At 50.5% G+C, this 25,928-nt stretch overlaps 1 protein-coding gene and 1 long non-coding RNA gene across 3 annotated transcripts in view; one reads left to right on the top strand and one right to left on the bottom strand.

Moving 5' to 3' along the window:
* The first annotated feature begins 247 nt into the window (after positions 1-247).
* LOC309852072 lies at positions 248-1,203 on the top strand. Its single transcript, XR_014305063.1, has 2 exons — positions 248-337; positions 891-1,203. It is a non-coding gene; the product is annotated as an uncharacterized lncRNA (long non-coding RNA).
* A 650-nt stretch (positions 1,204-1,853) lies between these two features.
* Positions 1,854-25,928, bottom strand: part of FAM20A (FAM20A golgi associated secretory pathway pseudokinase) — a 48,513-nt gene continuing 24,438 nt past the window's right edge. Inside the window, exons 2-11 of one of the 2 annotated variants that reach the window (XM_082708299.1) lie at positions 11,584-11,768; positions 10,819-10,869; positions 9,265-9,412; positions 7,210-7,302; positions 6,304-6,419; positions 5,618-5,798; positions 5,019-5,128; positions 4,562-4,643; positions 4,090-4,149; positions 1,854-2,474 (exon numbers count right to left, since the gene is read on the bottom strand). In XM_082708299.1, the coding sequence (XP_082564425.1) occupies positions 2,210-2,474; positions 4,090-4,149; positions 4,562-4,643; positions 5,019-5,128; positions 5,618-5,798; positions 6,304-6,419; positions 7,210-7,302; positions 9,265-9,412; positions 10,819-10,869; positions 11,584-11,768 (1,291 nt within the window). In that variant the 3' untranslated portion in view covers positions 1,854-2,209. The remainder of the gene's footprint in view (positions 2,475-4,089; positions 4,150-4,561; positions 4,644-5,018; positions 5,129-5,617; positions 5,799-6,303; positions 6,420-7,209; positions 7,303-9,264; positions 9,413-10,818; positions 10,870-11,583; positions 11,769-25,928) is intronic. The other variant, XM_082708300.1, reaches the window with a different exon arrangement.

Raw genomic sequence — 25,928 nt, forward strand, 5'->3', positions numbered from 1 at the left:
TATTTAAGTAAAAAATTAGGTAACTTGGTACCTTACATATTGTGGTCAAACTCCATTGGCAAAATACACCACAGCGTTTATTCTAGGCCGTATAAAAGCCAGTGCCTTGTCCTCCAAGTGGCTGGATCTGAGACAGAGCTGTGGCTTACCTTCCTGTCCTCAGGCTCAGCGGATGACACCCCAGGCCACTCTGTGCTGTTCTTTGAACATCTCTGCCTGAATCTTTTTCTGCCGCCCCTCTGTGTGCAATTACCTGGTTTCTCCGCCCGAAGACAGTTGTCTGGAAGTAGGAGACCATTCCCGGAGTGGGAAGCCCTGATCGCGGCAGAGCCCGCAGGTGATGGAAGTCTCGGGGGGAAGGGTCTACCAAAGGGTTGAGTTGTTTTTTTGTGTTTTTTTTTTTTGTTTTTTACATAAACCACCATAGCTTCACAGACTGATTGAAGTGCTGTTGGGTTTTTGTAGGACTGTGGAAAGAAAACTTGGGCGTACGCTTAAATCATTGAGTTGTGTGATTTTGTGAGGCCGTTTTTTCTGTGACCCTCGGAGGTCAGGGATTCAGTGTGTGTGTCGGGGAGGCTGGGAGAGCTGTCTGCCGACACCTGGGAAGAGCCCCGCGGAGGGCACTGGCGTTACTGTCCTGGAGACGCAGGGGCGGGGTAATGCACCAGGGATGTGGGGTACCGGCTGGGTCAGAAAGACTCATGTCACTTTTCAGCAGATGACCTCTCTGCTCCCTGACCTGGCAGCCCCCTGCCTCACACTTCTAGAATTTGAGCTACTGGCCTTTAATGGGGAAGTGGATGTGCTGAAAGCGACTGTTTTTACTGGTTTATTGACTGACAAGTCACTCCATAGTATGAATACATTCCTGTCATTTGGGTTTTCAGACATGAATTACGGGCTAAGAAACAGAGCCTGCTGTGACAGTTCTCTCAGATGTTGGCAGGTCAGTAGGGAGAAGGCGGAGGGGGTGGGATTCCTGATGTGTCCGTTTTTAAGGGAGGCTTCAAAAGTCAACTTGAAGGGCGCCTGACTGGCTAAGTTGGTGAAGCATCTGCCTTCGGCTCAGGTCATGATCCCTGGGATCAAGGCCCCCATTGGGCTCCCTACTCAGTGGGGAGTCTGCTCTCTCTCCCTCTGGCCCAACTCGTGCTCTCTTTTGTTCACTCTCAAATAAATAAAATATTAAAAAAAAAAAAAGGTCAACTTGATTGAGTCCTTTTTTGATAAAGCCGCTGAGGGGAGGGACATCTAGAGTGTCAGGCCTCTTCAGAGAGCCTCCTGCTGCTTTTGGGGGCAGGGGGGTGACCGTTCGAGGACCTTATGGGAAAGAGGATTGTGGTAGGTGGGCAGTGGGAGGCCCTGGCTTTTCTCCTGCCCGAGTCCAGGCTCATGCACCTGCTGGGCCCATTCTGCTGTTCCCCTTTAAGACTACTGGTTTTCCTTCCGGTACAATTCTTTCTCTCCTTGCTGGAGGCTAAATCTGACATAGTTGTTGTTTTGGTTGGTGTTTAAATATTCTTCAGATTGAAAACATCCCTTTTCAGATATTCTGAGCAAATTCCTCTGTTATTTTTACCCCTTGCAACAATGTTTCCAAGAAATTACTTTTGGACTGGTCAAGGGATTTCTGTATTCAGCTGGGCCACAGTGACTGGGGCAGAAATAGAAAGGGTGAAGTCTACTTCGGACCAGTTTGAAAGCTACCATATTTAGATTTTTTTTTTTTTGTCTGCTCCTGAGATGCCAAGCGTTTTATCTGGGTCAGAAATTATCCTTGTAAACAATAAAAAAAAAGAAAAGAAAAGAAAAATGATCCTTGTAGATACAGTAAGGATCTGGAGGTCAGCTAGGTGTCCATGATGTCCTTTAATTTTATTTGTTCTACTCTTTCCTGGGACAAGGCTTCCAAACCTTCCAAGCCCGACTCTTACCCAGATTTCCCAGTGGACTCAGGACATGGTCTGTGGCGTTGATGAAACAGTACTTTCTGGGAAAGAGGGAGCCAAGGAGGTCCACTAGAGAAGCCATGCACCAAGGAAGAAAGTTCAGCGGATCCCTCTTGCTCTTGTGGAATCATCCCAGTGCCCTACCTCTTCCAGAGCTCTAGACCCAGCCCCTCCTGGGGCTGTGAGGAAGCAGTGGTCCGCACCCGAGTATATGGTTGGCTCCGGGGTAGTTCCTGAGGTCTGGCTTCATCCCGCCCCTAGCTTGTCAAGTTAGCCTGGCTAGAGTCTGGGGCGGACTGTTGTGCTGGGTCAGTGGCTATGACATTCTGCTCTCCGTGGGCCTCCACGCACCCCTCCACTGTCTGCAGGATGATTTGGAGTCTCCGGTCCAGGGCCAGGAGGTGGGGCTCTGTGAGGACGGGGCTGAGCTGGTCTTCTAGCAAAGACTCCCGCATCACGTCACTGAGTCTGTATTCGGCCTGGGCCAGCAGCTGCAGGTGCAAAAGCGTTTTCTTTTTTATCCTGGAAAGACAGAGCCATAGGAGGCAAATGAGTAAATGTGAACAGAAAAGCTTGCCTGAACTTCTTTCCCCACAAACAGCTGCCGTGGCTGATGTTCTGGAAGCCTTCTCCCCCAGTGTCTCATCAAGCACATGTTATTGAAAACCAGAGAAAGGAAATAAATGACAGTTAACGGCATTTGAAGGAGATTTAAAGCCACCGAGAGAATTTTCTCGTAGGCGAAATGATGAAGAGGTTTGCCATCTCAAAAGCCGTAGGTACCCTCAGCCCAAGTTGGTTCTTGCCAGTTTTATATTTCCCTGTGTCAGACTCTTAGAGGGATGGAGATGGGGTGGAGCCAATCTCGACTTTATAGGATCTTGATTTCTTTTTTGAGAGTCTGACTTGCACTCAGATCTGTAAGCAGCTTAAGTGTCCGACTTGTCATCAACAACCACTGCCTAGCCGACTTGTAGCAGGGGGCGCTGGAGGGAGGCACGTTTAAATGAACCAAAGAAGCAGATAAAGAACATGCTCTGCTCAGACTTTTCCAGCTGGAAACGGTTTTGCTAGGCGTGCATCCCGTATTTTCAGTTAGCTCTGGAAACCGCACCTGAGCCGGCGGACCCATTCACCAGCCTGACTCCCAACACCAGAGAGGTGTGGGAGTGGGTTAGACATTCTCTAGAGCAGAGAGGCCACACTAAGTCCAAGTACTTCCTTTCAATCTGACATGAGTTTATAGGGCTTTTTAAAGATTTTTATTTTTTTTTTAAAGATTTTATTTATTTGACAGAGATCGCAAGTAGGCAGAGAGGCAGGCAGAGAGAGAGAGAAAGGGAAGCAGGCTCCCTGCTGAGCAGAGAGCCCGATGCCGGGCTCGATCCCAGGACCCCGAGATCATGACCTGAGCCGAAGGCAGCGGCTTAACCCACTGAGCTACCCAGGCGCTCATTAAAGATTTTATTTTTATTTTTTTAAAGATTCGTTTATTTTAGAGGGGGGCGGGGCAGAGGGAGAGAGAGAGAGTCTTAAGCAGACTGTGTGCTGAGCCCAACGTGGGACTCGATCCCTCAAATCCGAGATCACGATCTGAGCCAAAACCAAGAGTCAGACATTGAACTGGCTCTGCCCCCCGGGCGCCCCTAAGGTTTTTATTTTTCAGGGATCTCTGTACCCAACATGGGGCTTGAACCCATGACCTGTAGTCAAGAGTCGCCTGCTGTACGGACTGAGCCTGCCAGACGCCTCTGGTTTATGGGACTCTAATCAGAATTTTACTTGGAGGGTGAACAAATGGTATTTACGAGCTGCTCTGAGTGCTGAGCGAAGCAGAGCTCTGATGAGTCGTGTGGGAGACGATCAGCCTCTGCAAGGGTGAGCCCTTCTCTGGGTGGGCTCGAGATAAAAGTTAGCGTCTGAAGGGTTTACAAGATGAGGTCCTCATTCATCCTGTGTGGCCAGATGGAAGAGGGAGATGTTGCTGGGGAAAATTCTGTAGGTGGACAAGGAATGAGGTCATGCCGGTGCCCCTACCCCCTGGGGTCCTAGACCAATGAACTCGAGGACCTCCGGAGCCTAGTTGCAAGTGGGATGAAGGGCACAGTTGCCACCTGCCCTGGCACTGGGAGCTCACCTGCAGCACTGGGACAGCGGCGACAGGATGGAGAGTTCGTCCTGGGAGTGTCGTCCAAACCTGGATGGGGAGACGGGCTTTCAGGGTAATCCCCTCGCCCCTACACACCTTACTCTGAACGGTTTCCTCTCTCCTCTACCTCAGCCTTGTTCTGACTCACAGCCGGGCATAAAATGCCAGGGGTCAGCCCCTTGTCCTCAATCAGCTCCCCCAAGGCCTCTGTGCAAAGAGGCTACTACCAAGCATCATTCGTTCAGGACTGAGCCAGAGAGTGAAAATGTGGAAAACTGACTAGCAGACTCAGGAAAATCCACCGTTCCTTGGCAGAGATCTGGGAAAAAGGGAATGGGACGAGGAGGGCAGGGCAGCTGGGTACGTGAGCATGGAAGGGCCTCGTCCTCGTGGGCTTCCGGTTGGCCTCGAACAACCACACCTGGGCCACGGCAGGGGACAGCGGTGTTGCGACACTTACCCTCTGGCATTGTCAAGGTGAATGAGGAACCCATCATCCCCGAATTTGGTGAACATCTCGTAATGGTGCCGGTCCATATTTCCTGCAAAGGAGGGCAGGTGCGTCTGACCTCCCCATCCTCCCTGGGCCCGGAGTTGAGTTGGGAGTCTGAACCCAGGACCCCACGCCGTTTCCCACGGTTATTAGTGGCGGTGCAGCGGGAGAGGGGAGCTAAGCGAGCAGACAGTCCCTCCTGTGGACGGGTTTCCCACCACGTGCCCGCCTTCTGAGGTCCTCTCTAAAGAGGGGAGCGTGTTAACCTCTGTCCCCTGGAACCCCCACCACTTCCGAGGCTGTGGGCCGTGCAAGGTTGCACAGGCTTCATGGTCCAGGCTCGAGCTCATGGCCCAAGGTCATGGTGAATCCCAGCCCCACAGCTGAGGCCGCTGCTGCCAAGCGCCTGAGCGTGGGGACCTACCTATCAGGAAGTCGAAGATGGCCATGTCGATGATGTTGAGGAGGCGGTTGCTGCTGTTGTACGGGTAGATCTGCTTCACGGTGTCACAGTAGAGTGGATTGACCTCCCACCTGAGGGGGAGAAGAAGTCCTGGGGCTGGAAAAGCCAAGATGGCAAGGTGTTGGGGGCCCTCCTCATGCCTCCCTGCACCGCCCCCCCGAAGCCCCGCCTCCCTGATCCCAACTCGGGGGGGCCTGGGCTTCCCAGGGTTTACTCAGGAGGAGCAGGTGTCCCTCCTGCGGGCCTCCCACTGCATCCTGTACGACAGCAAGTGGGACACCGTGTGTTCGTGATGGGCCTGCTCGTCTGACCGTCCCCCTAGGCTGGGGAAAGCCTCTGTCCCTGGTCTCCGTACCCCCAGCACGTAGGAGGCTGTTTGTAACTGAATGCATGAGCCAAAGGGGGAGAACAGACACCGCTGGCCCTAGGATTGGTGTGAGATCAGGAAATGCTTGGGGCTTAGGGGCTGGCGGCAAGGCCTCGGTGCTGGGGTGCAGCTCCTCTCGGGGACCAGGCGGCCGGGACGTGGGCGTGGCATCGTGGCCAGGGGGCCAACTCACTCCTCTTTCCCTGCCAGCGAGTAGGATCGGATCCAGGGGTTGGGCACAGACAGCCGGGGGGCCAGGTTGAGGGACGGCAGGAACGCGGAGAGGGAGCCCTCCAGCAGGTGGGGGTTGCCGCACACGGCGTATTCGGTCTTGCACATGTACGGGCACTTGGCAAAGAAACACACGTTGCTGGCTGGAGGGCACGGGAAAAGAGAGAGAGAAGGAATAAGAGAAGGAAGCAGCAATGTCGTGTTCCTGTCCCCACCCCACAGCCCAGGAAAGTCCTCCAGGAGGGTGGGAGAGGCCTCAACTCACAGCTCGGGCACAAGCAGCAAGGACAAGACAGTATTGCCCTCCCAGATGCCGCGGCTTGCTAGTGCTCTTAAACTGAGCATCCTGGGTGCCGAGTTTTCAAATGTCTCCGAGCAGAGGAAGTGTGGGCCCCAGCCTCCCATCCAGATGATGAGAATGCTGTGCTCGCATGGGTGACCTCTGAATCTAGGGGGGGCCGGCCTTGTCCACGCCCACACAGGCTATGCGGCATCTCACCCGCGACCCTTTCCCAGGGTGGGAGAGTCTGATGCAGCACAGACCCACCCCAAGGAGGGCTGGCAGGTGCTCAGACCCCTGGGAATGCATCGGTGGCCACAGGGGCCGACCCTCCCACACCCAGAACGTCGCTCGGGCCAGTACTCTACCCGGAGACACGAAGAAAACACTCTGCAGGATTTCATTCTTGGTGACCTCTAGGATTTCCTTGGTGACATTGACTAGCCTCCCCACTGTGGGTGGCACTCGCCGGAAGTCCAGAATCCTGAAGGAGAGAGAGCCCTGTTCACGTCGGGGGATCGTTGAGGGGGTTGGATGGTCGCCCCTTAGGAATGGTTGGGCATTCCTGACCACCCCCAGCTCAGGGCGCCCTGCAGTACCGAGCTGACGGTGCTCAGGGCAAACCTGTGTCTAAGGAGCTGGGAGAAGGGGTGGCAAAGGAATCCCGATTCCAGCAAGCCTCCTGGACAAGCCTTCCTACAGTCCACACTGTGTTCTAGGTCAGAGCTCTTCATACATCACTGGGCGTGCAAGTGAGCTGGGATCTCCTTCCCATGCAGGCTCTGATTCAGACCGGCCAGGGTGAGCCTGAGCTGCCGGATTTCTGAAAAGTTCCTGGTGTGGGGCCCTGGCTGCCGGTCCTTAGAACACCCCGGGAGGAGCCACGACGGGCAAATGGGAGGGGAGGAAGTTGAGGAATGTGCCTTCACCTCTGGGAGAAAGGGGATCTATGGGAGTGAAAGCCTTCTCCCTGTTATCAATCAGGAAACTAGAGCGGAGGGCAGGGTCAGGTCCAAGGTGGCAGCCTGAGCAGCCTGGCAGGGTGGTTAGCTTTCTTCTGCGTCATTCTTTTCACTACATGAGAGGCCTTGTGTTCTTCAAACATGGGTTTGAACGGGAGATGTGTTGAATTCAAAGGCATCACTGAGGTTCGTGAGGAAGACAGGATGCGGGAAGGAAGAAACGCCAGGGAGGTCCCGCCTGAGGTCCTGCCCGGCGCCCGTTGGGCCGTCGGCCCTCGCAGTCAAAGCCATGTCCCTGGGGCCCGACCCTACCTGTCCAGGTGGAAAGCTGCGATCTCGGCATTGTGTCTCTGAAAGTCAATGAAGTAGAAGAAGTCGGCGGGTGTCTCTTCATCTCGCTGCTGTCTGGAAGGAAGGGAGGACTCACGCCCTGGACCCAGACTCGGTGGGAGCCTGAGTGGAGGGCTGAGAAGCATGACTGGAGGGAGAGGGAAACAGCCTTTCGTGCTTTCAGTGTCCGTGTTGCCTGATGGAACGACCTGCCAGGGACGGCCCGTGGCTCCCACGGCTGGGAGAAGATTCTCGGGGTTCCCGCAAGACCCGGTCCTGCAGACGCTCCCCGGACCACATCTCCTATCTGAGCCACTTTCGGGGACCGCGGCTGATGCTTCTAAAAGGTAGGTTAGTTGGGAAACTACACAGACATTCTTGGGCAGGTGTAGACAGAAGAGAGGCACTTTCTGGCCAACCAAAGGGGCAGAGACCCAGACATACAGAGTTAGAGGTGGGGGAGGAGGTGGGCCTTTTCTAGAAGGAAAAGCGTCCTAGGGATGCAGTTTAATACAGCTGACATTTGAAGACCAGAGATGGTCCAGGTCTTAGGGTGACGGGGTGAAAAAAATAAGCCTGTCCCTTCGGAGAAGCCTCCGGCTGGGTCCCGAGAATGAGCCCAGCCGGAGGCTTGAGGGAGGCTGGTTCAGAGGATATTGATTAGAAAATCGCTAATGGATTCCTGAAAAGCCCCAGGTCTGCCGGAGGGCGACGGGGCTGCTGGGTATGAATGTTCAGAAAGGTGCCTCCCAATTCTTCAGGGCAGCGTGGCCTCTGGCCCCAAGCTTGACTTGCCTTGCTGTGAACACCCGTGCAAGTGAGATCGGCCCTGGGGGGCAGCGTGAGGCCTGCAGAAGCAACTCAAATGTGCAAATATGCGTAATGTTGCCCAAAGCAGGAAACCGCTCCAGCGGTTGAAACAGTGACGTGCACTTTGCCAAAAAACACACGTCCTGGAAACCACGGCGAGGCGCTGCCAAAGCAGGTGTCCTGTGTTTAAAAGGTGCGGCCACCTTGGAAGGACAGGCCTCCGTGTGCTGGTGTGCCCCTCTTCTCCTCACCAGCGTCGCCGCCCGGCGCCGGGGCAGCAAGGAGCGTGTCCGTGGGGCCCCATCCGCACATCTGAACCCCTGGATTCCATCCGTCAGGGTCCACCGTCTCTCCGGCACCTTTGAGAATTTTCTAAGACATCATTTCCCCGTTTCTGTATGGCCCACCTAGATGGCACTTCAAATTTGAAAATCATTTTTACATCAGGGCTTCTCAGGCTTCGACAAGGGCTGATGCATTTCTCAGGGTCTCTAGTCCATAGATGACATGAAAAATACGATCTTTAATTATGGCCATAGTTTATGTTCTCCAAAGATAAACTTGTACTTTCCCTTTTTAATAAGGGACACGTTTGGTTTTTTTGTTTTTGTTTTTGTTTTTACTTTAAATGACGTAGAGAAAAAAAAAATGCACGCTTTTCCAAGAAATACGTTTTTTAAAATGATGCTGTTTGGCTTTGGACGAAATTTTATACAAATGCAGATTAAAGTTTGTGTTATGGCCCCAGGATAGACAAAAGGGCTTCTGTGACCCAATGCTGGAAATTTTTGCATTCTATCCAGGAAGAAAACCAGTTGGTTTGGACAGGTTGTTTGTAGGTGACGGGTTGTTTTTAGGTGACGAGGTAGAGACAGAGGAGGGGCCGGCACTCCCGGGCCTCTCCGGCACATAAACCATGGCCAGTGCGAGTGGTTTTCCTGCCCACATCTGAACAATGACAGTAAAGCTCCCTGCCGTATAATTAGCTCTAAGTTTTAATAAAAACCACTGCCATCCTAAGGGGCCAGATAAGATGTTCCTCAGAGAATGCAGCCCCCGGATCTGGTGAGGGGTGGTGAATGGGTGAATGTGCAGATTTATTATTGTTTTTATGCCCGAATATAGGAGGAGATCCCCTTCCCAGCCTGCCCACATTCACGGATTTTTGTTCCGATTCCCTCACGGCTGCCGCAGCTGGACGCGGAGGTGAGGAAGGCGGTCACTTACCTCATGGGTTTGAACATGGCCTTCCCGAAGTCTGAGAACCTGAGGACCAGCTTGAGGTGGACCCCGCTGGGTTTCACAACTGTGAGGGGGGAGAAGGGAGGGTGAACACTGTCTCTGAGCCTAACCTCAGGGATGCGACCTTTTGGTCCTTCAAAAAAACAAAAAACAAAAACAAAAACAAAACCCAATTGGTTTCTTCTTTTTGTTCTTATGGGTTAAGATCCTGAAGACCAGCATTTGCTTTCGAAACCTGCAGGGTAAATTCTAGTGTGTCAGGACATGGAGAACGTGTCCAGGGAGGGGCTCAAGACAATCCCAAAGTCGTTCTTACGGGAAGAGGGTAAATGCTGTAGGTTTCCCGAGACAGACCCTCACTGAAAACCCTAAACGATGTTTTCCTAAGAAGAACTGATGTCGTCCCCTCTGTGCTTCCCAGGGACCCCTGTGGATTCTGATTCTGCCACCTGTTACGTGGCATTGGACCCGTTTATCTGCATCTCTCTCTAGTTCCGACCGCACACCTGGGCCGGGACAGGGTTTGGGGACTGACACACCCGTGGCGCCCCTTCCTCACCCGGCACTCGGCCCTGCCTCCTGATACTTTGCATTCTGGCTGCTTCGCTCGCTTTGCCCCGTCCTGGCCTTGCTGTGAGCCCCTCGTGGGTTGGGACAACACCTTACTCACCTTTGTGTTCTGTAACACGGCAAATGGTGGGCAGGTGCTAAGCCAAAGCAAAGGGAAGCCCCGGGCCCTACAAATGCTCTTCTTGAAGCCTTACCATCATGGCACATACTGGAATTTCTATGTGTGATCAGTGTGTTGAAGTAAATGGAGGAAGTTACTCATCATGGGCGGTGACTTGCCAGTGCGTGGCCTGGCCACTCTGGGGGCTGGGGAGCTCCGTTTCCAGGCACAACTGAACCTGACTCATGGCACCCTGGGAGCTGCTCTATCTCCTGCCTGTCTTTCTGATTCTATTCTAGTTACCCCAGTGGGTCTCCACTTCGGCTGCACTGGACTCACCTGGAGGGCTTTAAAATTCTGATGCCTGGACCCATTGAGCCAAGACCTCCTGAGGTGGAGACAGTCCTCAGTACTTTCTAAAGATCTCTAGGTAATTCTAGAATGTGGCCAGCTTGGGAACTGCTGCCCAGGGCATCTGCTTCTGAAATCTACAAATGTCCTCCAACTCCTTGAGGATTTGGTTAAAATCCAGGTTCTGATTTGGAACATCAGAGTGGGGACTGAGATTTTTCATTTCTAATAAGCTCCCCGATGATGCTGATGACGAAGGGGACCACGTGCTCTCCAGCAGGACCCTAGGAATAGCCCCTCCTGAATGCCTTTTCTTCTGTGTGGGTGGCTATGTGGGTGGATGGGTGGAGAGAAATGTCGAGTTCTTAGAGACTGGGCCGAGAGACTCAAGCTCCTTCAGCTTCCAACCAGGACCACCACAGAGTGAACGGCGAGTTCCTCATGTTGCTGCCAGGTCCTGGGGTTTACGGGGCTGTGGTGGTGGAGGGGCTGGACAGAGGCAGGGTTGGGTCACTTACTCTGGGTGCAGTCACATGCCCCAAGCAAGGCCTTCTCGTCCTGACTATAATCTGTAAAGGAAGAGAAGGGAGTGAGAACGTCCAGTCTTGCTCCTAGGAGAGCTCACCACACAGCACCCTTAACTCTGGTTAGACCACAGAAGGGGAGATGGTGAGGCAGCCTGGGGCCCTTATCCATTCAACAGGGGATGGCTGGGGGCCCCAGCTGGCTACAGCCTCCGCCCTGCTGCATCCCAGGCCCCATGCCCTCTAGCCCTTCAGTAGATGCTCCAGCAACTCCTGGTGTGTGATGGAGGCTAATCTGGTCCTTGTTAGTGACTAGGCTGTTGGAGTGCTTGAGAACACAGACGTGGCACGGTAGGACTGTTTGAATCCCAGTACCACCACTGGGTCTCTGGTCAGGTTGCTTAATCTCTCTGAGCCTCAGTTTCCCCACCTATAAAATGGCCATAACATCTATGTCATATTGTGATTGTATAAAAGAGAGTTGCCAAGTTCCTGAGAAGCTCACAGTAAATGGTAGCAACCACCATTCTTAATGTGTACAGAAACGCTTTCTTCTGCCTCTCTGATGCGGTGGTGATGAGATTAGAGCGATAAGATCTCATTCAAAGGCAAAAATACAGGGTTTGTTTTTCTTCTTACGGTCCTACCACACGTCAGAGCCAACCCTTTAATATTTCACCCTAGAGCCCAGTCTGAGATGGTTTATGCAGCCTCTCCAGGAGAAAGTTAGTGCATCCCGCCTGACCCAGTGCATCTCACCAGCACTGATGGTGGGAAAGCGCATCATGTCCTTGAGGAGTTGGCTGACGACAGGACTGGACCGGGAGTACAGCCCGTGGCGGCTGATCCCCAGGTGGAACTGGACCCAGCTGGCCTCGAGTCGGAGCTGCAGGGGAGCGTCATTGGAGGTGATGTTGAGCTGCTCTTTGTACATCTTGTGTCGTCTGAAAGAGCAGGGAGAGTTTTGTTTTGTTTCCACTGGGGCTATGAGAAGTGCCAAGGCTTGCCAGCGCCCCTTGTCTGGACTCTCTATTCATTCTTTCATTCATTCAACAGCAGTAGTCAGCACCTACTTTGCACCTGGCTTTATGCTGAGCTTAGGATACTATTGGGGGCAAAACAGGCACATGTCTTCCTTGCCCTCAAAGGGCTTATAATCTAGTGAGTACAACAGGCACGTAGATGCACAATGCCATCCACAAATACATAAATACCTAATTACAAACCATGACCAATTCATCAGAAGGAAAGGGCAGATGGTTAAGAGTAAAATTAGGGACCTCATATAATCTGGCATCTGGGTCTCTTTGTGCACTTCTCCATGAAAGGGTCTGTATGCTTATACTTCCCACTCTTTTCTGACCTAGGGAGTGAGGAGTTGGGGGACAGAAAGGTACCTGGCGAGAAGGAAGTGGTTGGAGGGTGAGGATCCCTTCAGTAGTGCTGGGGGCCAAGTAGATTAAACAGTAAGTCATATAGGAAAAGAAGAATCCATTAGCCATTTAATGTGTGTCCTGCTCAAGAGCCTTTTCTGCTGGGGTACAAAGAAGAAAGCAACACCAGGGCTGTATAGAGGCTAAGAGTCTAGTTTGGGAGACAAGTTGTAGGTCTCTGAAATCATCAGAGGAAAATACAAGGCGGTTGTAGATGATGGCTAGATAGGTCAATCAGACGAAAACACCCCAACCTTTTGGAGACGGCAACAATGCCTACACAATGAAGTGGTCAGACGAAGACAACCGCAGAGGAAGGTGGGCTTCCGCTGGATCCTAAAGAATGGGTGGTGTTTCGACTGAATGGGGTGTACCAGGGTACTCCTGGGCGGGGGATGGTAGGAGCGCCGGGAGAGGCTGGCAGGGGACCGATGTACGTGAGGATCAGAGAGGCAGGTGCGGTAAGTAGGCGACTGAACAGAAACGTGGAGGCCTCCAGCTGGAAGGCAGAGCAAGCGCGTGATGTCATCTGGCGAGGTAAAGCTGACTGTAGGGCAGGTGGGCTTGTGGGGGGAGGGAATGGGTGGGTGTTCCTACCCATCTGTGTTTCTCAAACTGGTACCGGACCTCTGAGGTCTGTGATGGGACTGAAGTGTTTTTTTTTTGCTATAATTTTTGAATTCTGAATCTATCATTTTGAATTCTGCTAAGCATAAAGTATCTCATAATACCACCGAGTCAATGTTGACTCATTGTTTCGTAAATGTTTAATGAGATATGAATTCCTTCTGATTTTGGAGTTTTCGTTTTCGAGCCAATACATTTTCTTTGTTCAGGTCTTGGAGCCCTTTAAAAGCTCTTGTGTATTTTCGGCACTGTGTCCACATTGCTAACGGATAAAGACCCCCGATCTATTGTCTCCGTCGGCTCAGGACGCCCAAACCAAACACCACTTCCCCGGGGAGCTTCAACACCAGCCATTGATTTTCTCACCCTCCTGGAGGCTGATGGTCCAAGATCAAGTGTGGCTGGGTTTGGTTTCTTCTGGGACCTCCCTCTCGGGCTGACAGACAGCTGTCTTCTTTCTTGTCTCCTCACGTGGCCTTTTCTGGGGGTGTCTCTCCCTCTTCTTATAAGGATGCTAGTCTTGTTGGTTTCAGGCCCACTCTACATAGGAATCTTGAGGGAACACTTGCTCACCCACAAGCTTTGCTGGTAATCACCAGGAAGGTCCACTCCAGAAGACTTTCCTCAACTCAGTCCAGGGGGTCAGGAGAGAGAAGGGCTGGGACAGCAAGGCAACTATCCATTGCTGAGGTTTCTGACCGGAACACATTTCTGCCCACGTATGGAATTTGATGAGATTCATTGCTGTCAGGCAGGGCTGCGTACTTCCATTCTCTTTCTCTCTCTTTTTTTTATTTGACAGACAGAGATCACAAGCAGGCAGAGAGGCAGGCAGAGAGAGGGGGAAGCAGGCTCCCCGCTGAGCAGAGAGCCCGATGCGGGACTCGATCCCAGGACCCTGGGATCACGACCGAGCTGAAGGCAGAGGCTGTAACCCACTGAGCCACCCAGGCGTCTCCCCATTCTCTCTTTAATCAGCTTCTCTGGGGGTTAAGAGAAGTACTTGGTAGTAGTCTTCTCAGGCTGCCAGAACAAAATACTACAGATCCGGTGGCTTAAACAACAGACATTGATTTCTTGCAGTTGTGTGGACTGGGAGGTCCAAGATCAAGGTGTGATTTGGTTCTAGATGAGGGTTTACTTCCTGGCTTGTGGATGGCCACCTTCTCACAGCATCCTTACATCCTTACGTCCTTACGTGGAGACAGAAGCAGCTCTCTTGCTTTTCTGATAAGAATACTAATCCCATGATGGATCCCTACCCTCCTGACCTTATCTAAACCTAATTATTTTCCAAAGACCCCACCTCTAAACACCACGGCATTCAGAGGTCAGGCTTTTGACATATGAATTTGGTGGTGGGAGCAGGAGGAAAGGAAGACTCACAAGTATTCAGGCCATAAAAAGATGAGCCTGTTTTTCCACCCTTAACTCATCTGTAGAGAACACTTATTTAACATGCGAGGGAGAACAGATGCCCCATCTAAAGGGGACAGCTGCTATTAAGTTTCAGCTAACAGTAGTCATGCCTTGTCAGTGCTCATTCATTTATTCATTCGTCAAATATTTGTTGACTGCTAGACGCTGATCTCCATCCTGGAGCTAGGGCTGTGTACAAAACAAACTCTGTGTTGTCATGAAACTTACGTTTCCTGGGAAATCATTTATTCTGAGTGTTCAAGAGACGCTAGAAATCCAGATCTTGGTCAGAATGTAGAATCTTCCTTTTTATTATTTATTTATTTATTTATTTATTTTATTTATTTATTTGAGAGAGAGACAGTGAGAGAGAGCATGAGCGAGGAGAAGGTCAGAGAGAGAAGCAGACTCCCCATGGAGCTGGGAGCCTGATGCGGGACTCGATCCCAGTAATCCAGGATCATGACCTGAGCCAAAGGCAGTCGTCCAACCAACTGAGCCACCCAGGCGTTCCTAGAATCTTCCTTTTTAAAGCACGCTGGCTTAAATCTAAAAACATCCTGTATCAGCTGCGTATACACAAGGAAACGAAACCAGTATAAACCAGTATCGTGACGAGATTCGTGACGAGATTCCTACATTCCCTCGATCATTGCAGTATTATTCCCAACAGACGCGGAAGGGACTTACTTCGGTGTCTCCCAATGGATGAGCGGAGAAAGGAAACGCGGTGTATATACAAAGGAATATTATTCAGCCTTAACAAAGAAGAGAATCCTGCCATTGGCAACGTTGTGAATGAACCTGGAGGACGTTATGCTAAGTGCAATAAGCCAGACACAGAAAGACAGACCCAGTATGATCTCACTCACAGATGGAATCTAAAACAGTCCAGGTCAGAGCAGCAGAGAGTAGGATGATGGTTGCCAGGGTGGGGGCTGAGAGGAAGGGGAGATGGGGAGCCATTCATTGGTCAAAGGGTACAAAGTTTCCATTACACAGCATGAATGCCTTCTGGAGATCTAACATACAGTAGTGTCACTACAATTAACAATACATACGGTATTATATGCTTGAAAGATGTAAGAGTCGATTTTTGGTGTTCTCTGTACACGCTGCGGTAACTCCGTAAAGTGATGGATATGTTAATTAGCTTGTTAATTGTTAATTAGCTTGACGGTGGTAAATTATTTCGCAATCAATCAAAATGTTAAGTGTGTCAAGATATTGAGTTGTACACCTTGCAAACAGACAGCTGTTGTCAGTTGTACCCCCGTAAATCTGGAACAACAACAAAATAGCCACCCATTCATGTTCCTGTCCCTGTGCGGTTAAGGCACACTCAGATGTGATCTGACTCAATGCAGGGACATATTAAGACACACATGGCTCTGAGGAAGTCCGCGCAAAGAGGCGACAAGGCTAGGCTAGGGAACTCTCTCTTAAGTCTTCGGTCTCCAAGAGCAGAAGAGAGACGGATGGCGGAGACTTCCCTCTCCCAAGTCAGCGAGCCCACTGCAGCCATCCAGCTAGGGGTGGGGGGAAGATTTGAGCTCCCGGCATCATTCTTTCAAATGACACACTGTTGAACTGCTTCTATGAAAATCAGGGGAAAGGACAACTTGTTGACCAGGTCTGTAGGGCCCCTGCCAACTTTTCCTTACGTTATTAACATTTATTTTTATTTTAACAGCGAGTCGGGCCAGGCTCTCGTTCCCAAGCCTACTTTGAGGTTAAAGCTAAGGGACGGCTAACCTCTCTGGGGAGTCTGGTGGAAAGATGGCACAGTCCCGAGCTAAGCCAGTCCCCCTGCACTAGAGCAGCGCCCAAAGCAAGTTAGGAGGAGAAAGAGCTGGCTTTTCGTTGGGGCCGAGCTGGCTTTTGGCAGAAGGGCTTGGGTGGGGGGGCGGGGGAGGTTCTCTTAAGTGGCGCTCTTAGCTGATGAATTCCAGCCACAGCGGCCGTCTGGGATACAGCATCCATAGGAAAAAGACACATGTGGCAAATTGAGTGTCGCTTCTGGATGAGGGCAAATTGCTCTTCAAGGCATAGGCGTTTACTGTGAGGCGGGGGACACATGGCTCTCTGGCTAGCTGTTCTACCCTTGCCGGAGCCAGCGTGACAACCTTGGGGAAAGGGTGGGAAGGGGAGAGAAAGGTATCAGGTACCCTTTACCGGCTTTTATTTTATTTTATTTTTTATGGTTACGATAGGGCTGTCAAGACTAATTTATTTCTGGTTAGAAACTTTGAGCGCCCTTGGTTCCTTGGGGACAACCAGCAGGGCGTGCTGGAGCTGGCTTGGACCGGGAGCTCAGGGTTGGCCCTGGTGGGAGCTTTGACACCATGGCAATTGGCAGAAGTGACCTACCAGGGTTTAAAAGTATAAAAGTGCTGAACACAGAATTTACCCGCTTTCTTTCCTGTTGGCAATACTTAAAAAAAAAAAAAAAAAAGTAGTTTTCTAAAAGAGCAGTTCAATAGGGCAAAGGTAGATACCGCTATGTTGGGGGCCCCTGGGTGGCTCATTTGCTGAAGCGTCTACCTTCAGCTCAGGTCATGATCCCGGGGTCCTGGGATCGAGTCCCGCATCGGGCTCCTTGCTCAGTGGGGAGTCTGCTTCTCCCACTCCTTCTGCAACTCCCCCCCTGCCTGTGTTTGCGATCTTTCTGGAATAAATAAGTAAAATCTTAAGAAAAATACCACAGTGTTGTTAAAAAGCTATGTGTATGTGTATGTGTGTGTGTATACATCTCTCTCTCTCTCTCTCTCTCTAGTTTGAGGGCCTGGGTACAGCCGCCATGTTTGGATCATCTCATCGGGACAAGTCCCCTTCCTCTCGAGGGGGTGGGTTGGGTTTCCAACACTTGCCCTTTGAAAGCCGCAGATCCTGCTCCTATGCATTGTATGCTTGCTCTGGCTTTGGGAGATGGGGTCAGGTCCCCTGTATGTCACCTGCACACACTACAGAGGGATCGAGCCTGGTCACCTCACCTCCAGGTTCTAGTCGGGACTCTGGAATTCATTCCCGATGCCCACAGTCATTAGGGACATTTTTATTTTTTTAAACTGTAAACAAAACTGCTTCCCCAATTCCATCTTATATGTGGATGACCTGATAAATGCCTTTCTCAGTGCCTTTATTACTCAATGCCTAGTTAAACCCTTGCTTCATTTCCAGACTCCGTTCTTGGCTTGCCTGGTTGGTTGTTTTCTCGATAACCTTAAATCTCTTCCTAACGATGCTTCCCAGACTTGCAGCCCGCTGGGACAGAAACCTTCAGCCACAGAACTCCTTCAAGCACCATCTCCAATGCCCCCATCTCCAGAGTGAACATTTCCTTGACTTTCCCAAATAAATACTAAACACAAGAGCAAAACACGAGGCCTGTTCTGCTGGGTAATACTGACAATGGGAAAGTTCTCTCCCTGCTAGAGTGAGATGACGGGGTCACTCAGACATCAGCGCAGTGAGGCAGACCAGCAGCTAATCTGCAGCGTGACAATAGAAAAAGACACAGACTTCTGTGTCCCGAAGACCTGGTCCTGTTTCTTACCTGCAGAGTGAGTCACCTTGAGGACCGGGCTATACCTACAGGACCTCCCGTGAGCCTATGACCAGTGCATGAGATACCTATTCTCATCCCCAATTCACAAATGAGAAGACTGAGAACAGGGCATGGCCTTCAAAAAAAAAAATGTAGTTTAAGCCTTCTGAGCCTCAGTTTACCTATGGTGGAAAATGGGCATGCTGACATTGAGCCTCACTGTGTTGTAAGAGTGAAGTGTAGTACCATCCAGCCACAGAGAAGTCATCAAAGAATGGTTGCTTTTCTAAATTATTATTATTACTGTTTATAAAGACTGGAGATCAGGAGAGTAGGATTTCAAAAATACAGCTGTAGTGGGTAAGCAGAAACAGTGGCTTTGCAAGCCAGAGCGGAGTCCTTGGATCGTCCTTTGCGCAATGGAAGGACCTCTAGGTCATCTATTGTATTAGATACCGCCAGGGGCACGCTCTCACCCATCTTTGAGGTCAGGGACCATCCACGGGACCTCAGAATTCCTTTGTTAGTTTGCAGTCTTGGGGTATAAATGGAACCCCAGCCAATGCACCTTGGAGGTATTAAGGCAATATTCTGAGTGTTCAGGCAGGTCTGGCCTTGGAACATTCAGCTCAGTGGGAGCCTGGATCCGCCTTTGCTTGCTAGCAGGTGGGCAGACGGCAGCATGTGGAGGGTGCCAACCTCCCCTGTTCGTTCTGAGATCCCGAGGGCACAGCCACCCCGGGCGGGGGGCGGTGTGGGCGTGGCATTCATTAGCCAGGTGCTGAGGGTGCGTCAGGCAAGGAAGGGAGACAGCTGTGACTCAGAGGGCTCAAGGAGGATCTGGAAGGTTCTCAGCGCTTGGGTGAACGCCCCACGCTCCCAGTCACTGACCCCATGGCTTCAGATCTGAAAAACCTTCCCGGCGCCTAAAGTTCCTCGTCTGTAGGAAATAGAAGAAATAGAATTCACCACCTCGGCCCTGCCAAAAGGCATAGATGCCTTGATTATGTTTACAGAGACCCCGTGGGTTGGGGTCAAATGCTTCTGGAATAATTTTGGCACCAGGCCATGCAAATGCAAATAATACTTTCTTTTGGCCGTTGCAGTGGAGAAGCCAGGGTGACATCAGAAGGGAAATTTGAGGCCCGCCCTTATTCTCCAAAAGCAAAGAGCAAGCTATTCGTCCTCAAATTTACCAGTGGCAAAGGCCAAGCTTCTGACTCCTTTCCCCCTCCAATTCATTTCCAAAACCTATAATGTTATCTCCACACCCTCTAAAATTTCCATTTTCTTTCTGCTGCCCGCGCCAGCGCAGCCCTCGAACCTCTTACCTAGACCCTGGGATGTCCTCTCTCTCCCCTGATACTCATCACTCTGTCTCCCCCTCTGCCCTCTGGGGCGCCCTGACAGTCAGACGGACAGTAAAACACAGCTCCAAGTGTGTGTCTCCCTACAAAATCCTCCTCTAGGTCTTTACTGAATCCTTCCCAGCCTTCTGGGCCAACCCCCCACAGAACTTCCTCTTTGAAGCTTTTCCAGTCCAACCACCGGATATGATCTCTCTTTCTCGTGCCCACAAATTTCCACCCAACTCCCGTTTCTTCTGCTGCGCTTGCCATTTTCTGGGTAATGGTGATTTAGACACATTTCTCATTCCTTCTAGCACATCGCGGATCGGGGCAATGTCTTGTTCGTCGTTGCGTCCCTTCCAAAGCCCAACGTGGCCCCTTGCCCATGGAGGACACTTCACGTTTATTATTGAAAGAAGTCAGAAGCTCTCAGCTACCACCAACACGTGCTATGACTTGAGTATATTTCTGGTATTAACATGCTGCAAAATTTTTCAGCGATTCGATGGTCTCTAATTCGAAACGAATCTGGTCTTTCCTAGATTATTTTACCCCAACTGTCCACAAAGAAAACTTTCTAACTAAGGGAACCCCATAGGAGTGGGGCATTGACATCCAGGAGTTAGAGAGGGTAACTAGCAGAAGGGTGAGCGAGGAGAAAAAAAAGAAAGAAAAGAAAGTTGAGTGAGGATGGGTCATCTCCTCCTGAGTTTAAACATCACAGCATCCTTCACAACTAAGACCCAGCATATGGGGATCTCTCTCTGTTTTTAGCTGCATTGGGCCAAACTAACTTCCAAACAATGTTTTATAATTTATTTATTTGTGTGTGTGTGTGTGAGAGAGAGAGAGAGAGCAGGGAAAAGGGCAGAAGGAGACAGAGAAAATCTCAAGCCAACATCATGCCCAGAGCTCAATCCCAGGACCCCAAGGTCATAACCTGAGCTGAAATCAAGAGTCGGACGCTTAACCAACAGAGCCACTCGGGCGGCCCTTCCGAAGAATTAAATGCAAGATCATTTTGAAAGTCCTGGAAAGAGCACATGTCTTTTGATGGATACTTCAAAAGGCTGATTCTCCAGAAGAAATTCGATATCCCAAGACATAAAAATGAGTGGGTGGCATAAATGATGTTTTCCTGGTGTTTGGAACTTTAGGGAGCTCCCTGGGTTTTCTCCGACCTTTCTGGTCTCTTGGTCTGGTTCCCACTCAGGCTTCCTTGATCCACCATGAAGTGCTAGAATCCCAGAAGGCTCTGTTCTGGTTCTCTCCCTCTAGCCTCACCTTTGATATCCTTGTCCCCACACCCGTAGGTTTACCTGCTACTCATATGCCGAGGGCTCCCCAATTCTTACCCCCAGCCCTTTGAGCTGCTGGCCTCTACATCCAGCTGTGTATTTCTATAAAGGACCAGACAGCAGATATCTAGGGCTTGGCAGGCCGTGCCGTCTCTGTCTCGACCATACAGCTCTGCCACTGTAGCGTGAAAGGAGCCTCGGACAAGGCAGAGAGGAATGGGGGAAGCTGCATTCCAGTACTTAGTCTATCGGTGAAAACAGGTGGCCACGGGCCAGTTCGGGTCTGCGGGGTGTCGCTTGCCAAGGCTGGTTTTAAAAGCATCTGCAGTCAACAAGTTCAAACCAAGCTCACGCTTTTCCCTCCAGCCCGGGGCCTCTGCTGTGGTTTCTACCCCCAAGGGCTGCCTGTCAGGGAGAAGCTGACCCTGGGCTTTGGGTTTCCGAGAGGACAATGGGCTAAGGAGACGCTCCCTGGAGAAGCAGGGGAAGGTGTGTGGGAAGCAGGGTGGGGGAGGAAGAAGCCAGAAAAAGGGGTGACTTTAGGGGAAGTCCTCTCCATCTGTCTGATCCTTTGGGAGACTGGTGTGGGCTCTGCAGCTTGTTACATTCTGGAAGTTTGTCCTACAGTGCGAGGCGAGGGAGCCAGGCTTTTGTGCTCTTACGCGGGTCAGTCACTGGCTCCGCTCTTCCCAGGGCAAGAGCTTGTGGGGTCATGAGGCAGCCAGAACAAAGCACCACAAACTGGGTTGCTGAAAACAACAGAAAGGTATTCTTCCATATTCTGGAGGCCAGAAGTCCAAAATCAAAATATCGGCGCAGCGGGTGCCTGGCAGGGGCCAACTCTTGATGTCGGCTCAGGTCATGATCTCAGGGTCCTGAGATCAAGCCCCGCATCGGGTTTCAATCTCCGTTGCGGGGGGAAGTTTGCTAGAGATTCTCTTTCTCCCTCTCCCTTGACCGTCCCCTGGCCTCCCTCTTTTTCTCTCTAAAGTAAATCTTAAAAAAAAAAAAAAAAATTTGGCAGGGTTGCTTGCACTTCTTCTGAAGGCTTAAGGGATGAAGCCTTCTGGTCTCTTCCAGCTGTTGGTGGCTCCAGGCGCTCCTTGGCCTGTGACAACATCACACCAGTCTCTGTGGTCACGTGGCCTCCTCCTCTTCTCTCTTCCAAGGACACTTGTGACAGCATGTTGGGCTCCGTTCAGATAATCCAGGATTAGCTCCTCATCTCAGAATCCTTAACTTAATCACATCTTTGCAAAGATCTGTTTTCCAAATAAGGTAGCATTCAAAGATTCTAGGGATTTGGTGTGGATATCTTTGGGAGCTATTTTTTTTTTTTTTTTTTCTACCTAATGCAAAGAGTAAAACTCTCAGGGACTTCTGGCCCCTCCTAAGGGTGAGGCTGGTAGCAAAGCGTGCAGAAGCTGGAGGCTGGAGGCGAAGCTGGAAGGGGCCCAGCCCAGTGGATTACACCGCTGTCCATCTGGATGAGCCAGACTCCTTGGAAACATTCTAGAAATTTTCCTCCCCCTCTCCACAATGTCCACTCCATCACTAAGTCATACAGACTTGGCGCAAAATGCTGACATGTGTTTTTTTTAAATGTGGAAGGTAAGCATTTCTTATGGTCTCACTATAATAAATGTGCTCATAAAACCCATTACTTAGAATGGGGCATTTCTGTCATTCCTGAGTATCATGGCTTACTTTTTCTTTTTATAGATTTTATTTATTTATTGAGAGAGAATGAGAGAACAGGGGAGGGGCAGGGGAGAAGGAGAGAGAGAGAGAGAGAGAGAGAGAAAGAGAGAGGGAATCCCAAGCAGACTCTGCGGCTGGCATGGAGCCCAATGCGGGGCTCGATCTCACGACCCTGAGATCATGCATGACCTGAGCTGAAATCAAGAGTCAGACACTTAACCAACTGAGCTACCCAGGGGCCTCATGGCTTCCTGTTTCATGGTTGTAGTTAGCAAAGAATCCTGAATTCTTAATAATTAAAAAGAAAAAAGAAAGTCAATAGCTCTTGAAATCAAAATGATTGTTTTTCAGAATGCAAGCTGATGCCGTCAGCCTCCTGCCCAGAAGCATTCCGTGTTTCCCTACTGCTGTTTGATAAGCTTCTTTACCGTTGCTGCCAGCCTGTGTTGGCGCATGGGATAGCTACGAGCCACAGGAGACTATTTTGATTTAAATTAACTAAAATGAAATAAAATTAAACGTGGTTCCCTGGCTACATTTCAACTGCTCGGTAGCCACACGTCACTAGTGGCTACTTCTGTGGACAGCACAGATCATAGAACATTTTCAACACTGTGGAAAGTTTTATCGGATGCCATTGGTCGACAGCCATGCTTCTCTACTCCAACCACGAGGGTACGGACCCGTCCCGCCACAGGGACTTGGAACATGCTATCTCCTCTGTCCGGGGCACTCGTTCATTCCCTCTTTTCCCAAATCCTTCTCATCTGGACTCCAGCTCAAGCCTTCCCTTCCTTGAAGGTCAGCATTGACCCACGTCAGGTCCCACGTCACTACCTCTGTGTTCCATTGCAGAATATCTTCTCCTTCGTTCATGTCAGTCTTACAATTTCACACTTGTTTCTGCTTATCAGACCCAAGCACTACAGCGGTAGAGTCTTTTTCTGTTTTCTTCTTGACACTGGATCCTGAGCATTTGGCATGTAAGAGGGGCTTAAGAATCTTTGTGGAGTGAGTGGAAGTACTCCGCAGCTCACACGGAGTGGGTGCACAGCTCTAAAAGGAACGACTTACTGTATTTTTCTGGAAAGGCAGTTAACAGAAATCACAAGCTTATTCAAGGGAAGCTGCTCTGTATGCTTCTTTTTGGATATCAGATGTTTGCCAGAACATTAAAATCTCCAGCCATTCTACCTACCCTCCTTCCTTCTCCATCACTGTGTCATCTTTGGAATTTCCTGCTTCTCCTGCATCAGGACAGTCTGAGCTGATCTGGGGAGATAACCTCCGTTCTTTCTGCTAAAATAAGTCTCCCCTTGGCATCTGGACACAGAATCCCTTCCAGAAGCAGCACAACGATGCCAAGCCCTCTCAAGCGTAGCTATTTCATTTGTGCACCACCGAATTTATATTTGGGCTAAATTTGGTGGTTATGAAGCTGTTATGAGAAATGACACTCCCTCCGCCGTGAAAGCTCACATGGAGGTCCCTGCAGAGGAATTTGGTGATAGTCCATTAATTATTTTCTAACGACTTGAATCCCTGTTCATTTCCTGGAGCTGTTCCTTCCTGAGCAATTCTAGAAGGTGCTGTACCAGGTGCAGAGGCGTAACAAGGTTCCCTCCCTGTCCCATCGCTAGAGTGGATGGTATTCGAGCGTTCGTGGAGCCCTGGCCACCTGCACCCAGATCCTGAACGGAGGGAGGGAGGTGGGAATGGGGTGTCAGGCCCCCAGACAAAACCCTCTCTGTTGGGGGGCACCTGGGTGGCTCAGTGGGTTAAACCACTGCCTTCGGCTCAGGTCATGATCTCAGGGTCCTGGGATCGAGCCCCGCATCGGACTCTCTGCTCAGCAGGGAGCCTGCTTCCTCCTCTCTCTCTACCTGCCTCTCTGCCTGCTTGTGATCTCTCTCTGTCAAATAAATAATAATAAAAAAACAAAAACAAAAAAAAAACCCTCTCTGTTGGAAACTCAGGGTAGTGGTCCCTTTGCTCCAGCCTCAGAAGAGAGACCAAGGGTGCCTGGGTGGCTCAGTGGGTTAAGCCGCTGCCTTCGGCTCAGGTCATGATCTCAGGGTCCTGGGATCGAGTCCCGCATCGGACTCTCTGCTCGGCAGGGAGCCTGCTTCCCCCTCTCTCTCTCTGCCTGCCTCTCCGTCTACTTGTGATTTCTCTCTGTCAAATAAATAAATAAAATCATTTAAAAAAAAAAAAAAGAAGAGAGACTGAGCAGGAGTCACATATCAGAGTCACATTATTTTCTTCCCAACTAAGAAGCTTTATGTTTCTCAAGGGGAAGGATCCGCCTTGGATTTCTTTTGCTTCTGCCTCAGTATTTGGCAAAGTGCTGTGCACACAGTAAATGCTCTATAAATAATGATTCCAAGACGTCTGAACAAGTTTCCTGCTGCAAAGACGCCGTCTCCAAAACACTAGGATCAAAACTTGGTAGGGGGATTTCTTGAACACGGAAATTGCACTGGATTTTGCTCTCGGTTAGAACGGAACTCAGAAGGCTGGTTCTCCTCGTTTTATGAATTTCCAAAAGCATTCCGTGAGGAAGAAAATTTAAAAAGCATTAGAGTGAGCCTCGATGGGGCTTGGCTTTCCATTTAAATCTGTGCACCTGCTTGGTCCATATGTCTGTTTCAGTATTCTTATCCTTGACACTGGCCTTAGAAATAACATTTATTCAGAGTTGTTTATTGTGGTGGTAATGAGTTTGGAAAACGCTTCTTCTTTTTTTTTTTTTCTAAAGATTTTTATTCATTTATTTGATAGACAGAGAGAGATCACAAGTAGGCAGAGAGGCAGGCAGAGAGAGAGGGGAGGAAGCAGGCTCCCTGCTGATCAGAGAGCCCGACGTGGGGCTCGATCCCAGGACCCCGAGATCATGACCTGAGCTGAAGGCAGAGGCTTAACCCACTGAGCCACCCAGGCGCCCCGGGAAAACGCTTCTTTGGATTGTTCTGTATCTCCGGTGACCAAGAAGGATCCAAGTTCAGTGGGGCCTGACATTTACGTATTTGGAGGACCATTTTTTAAGAAAAAGAGTACAAAATTACGAATATAACATTACGAATATAACATTAGACATGAAGAGTGGCTGTTTGTTTAAAATGAGAAGAGATATCAACGAATTAAGAGTGTCTTGAGGATTTAGAGCCCTTTCTTCTGAGATGCCCTATTGACCTCGAAATACGTCTTGCCTGGGACCCGGCTCCCTCCCTATCTGGCTTTCGTCCACACCCTATGGCGACCAGCACCCACAGGGGAAGTCGGGGAGCCTGGGCTGACGCTTTATCAGCATCCTGGTATATCTGCCCTGGACAGGCCGGTATGCAAATCACAACCCAGAAATAATTACTTAGCACCTAGCACGTCACTTTTCAAGCACATTATCTTAGGGCAGTCTTTAGGGGGCTTTATCTAACTGGACCTTCTGGATCCCCTTGGCCGGGAGCTGAGTGTGAAAACGTCAGAACAATGGCATCAAGCAGAAGTGGCTGAGGCCGAGAAGGGCGTGGGCTTTTGGAAAGGGCCTTTTCTGTTCACCATTCGAATGGACTTTATTCCTGAGCCCCAAGCTTTGAGCTCCTGCTGGCGGCCTGTGCTCACCATAGAATTATGTAGAATGACCAGCCTTTGGCAGACTGCTGGACTCACCGTCCAAAGCCGTACACAGGTCATGGGCTGCTGACTGATGTCTCCCCACCACTGGGTCCCATGG

This window comes from Mustela nivalis (genome assembly GCF_964662115.1).
Source record: "Mustela nivalis genome assembly, chromosome: 17".
In the NCBI taxonomy this organism is placed as follows: Eukaryota; Metazoa; Chordata; class Mammalia; order Carnivora; family Mustelidae; genus Mustela; species Mustela nivalis.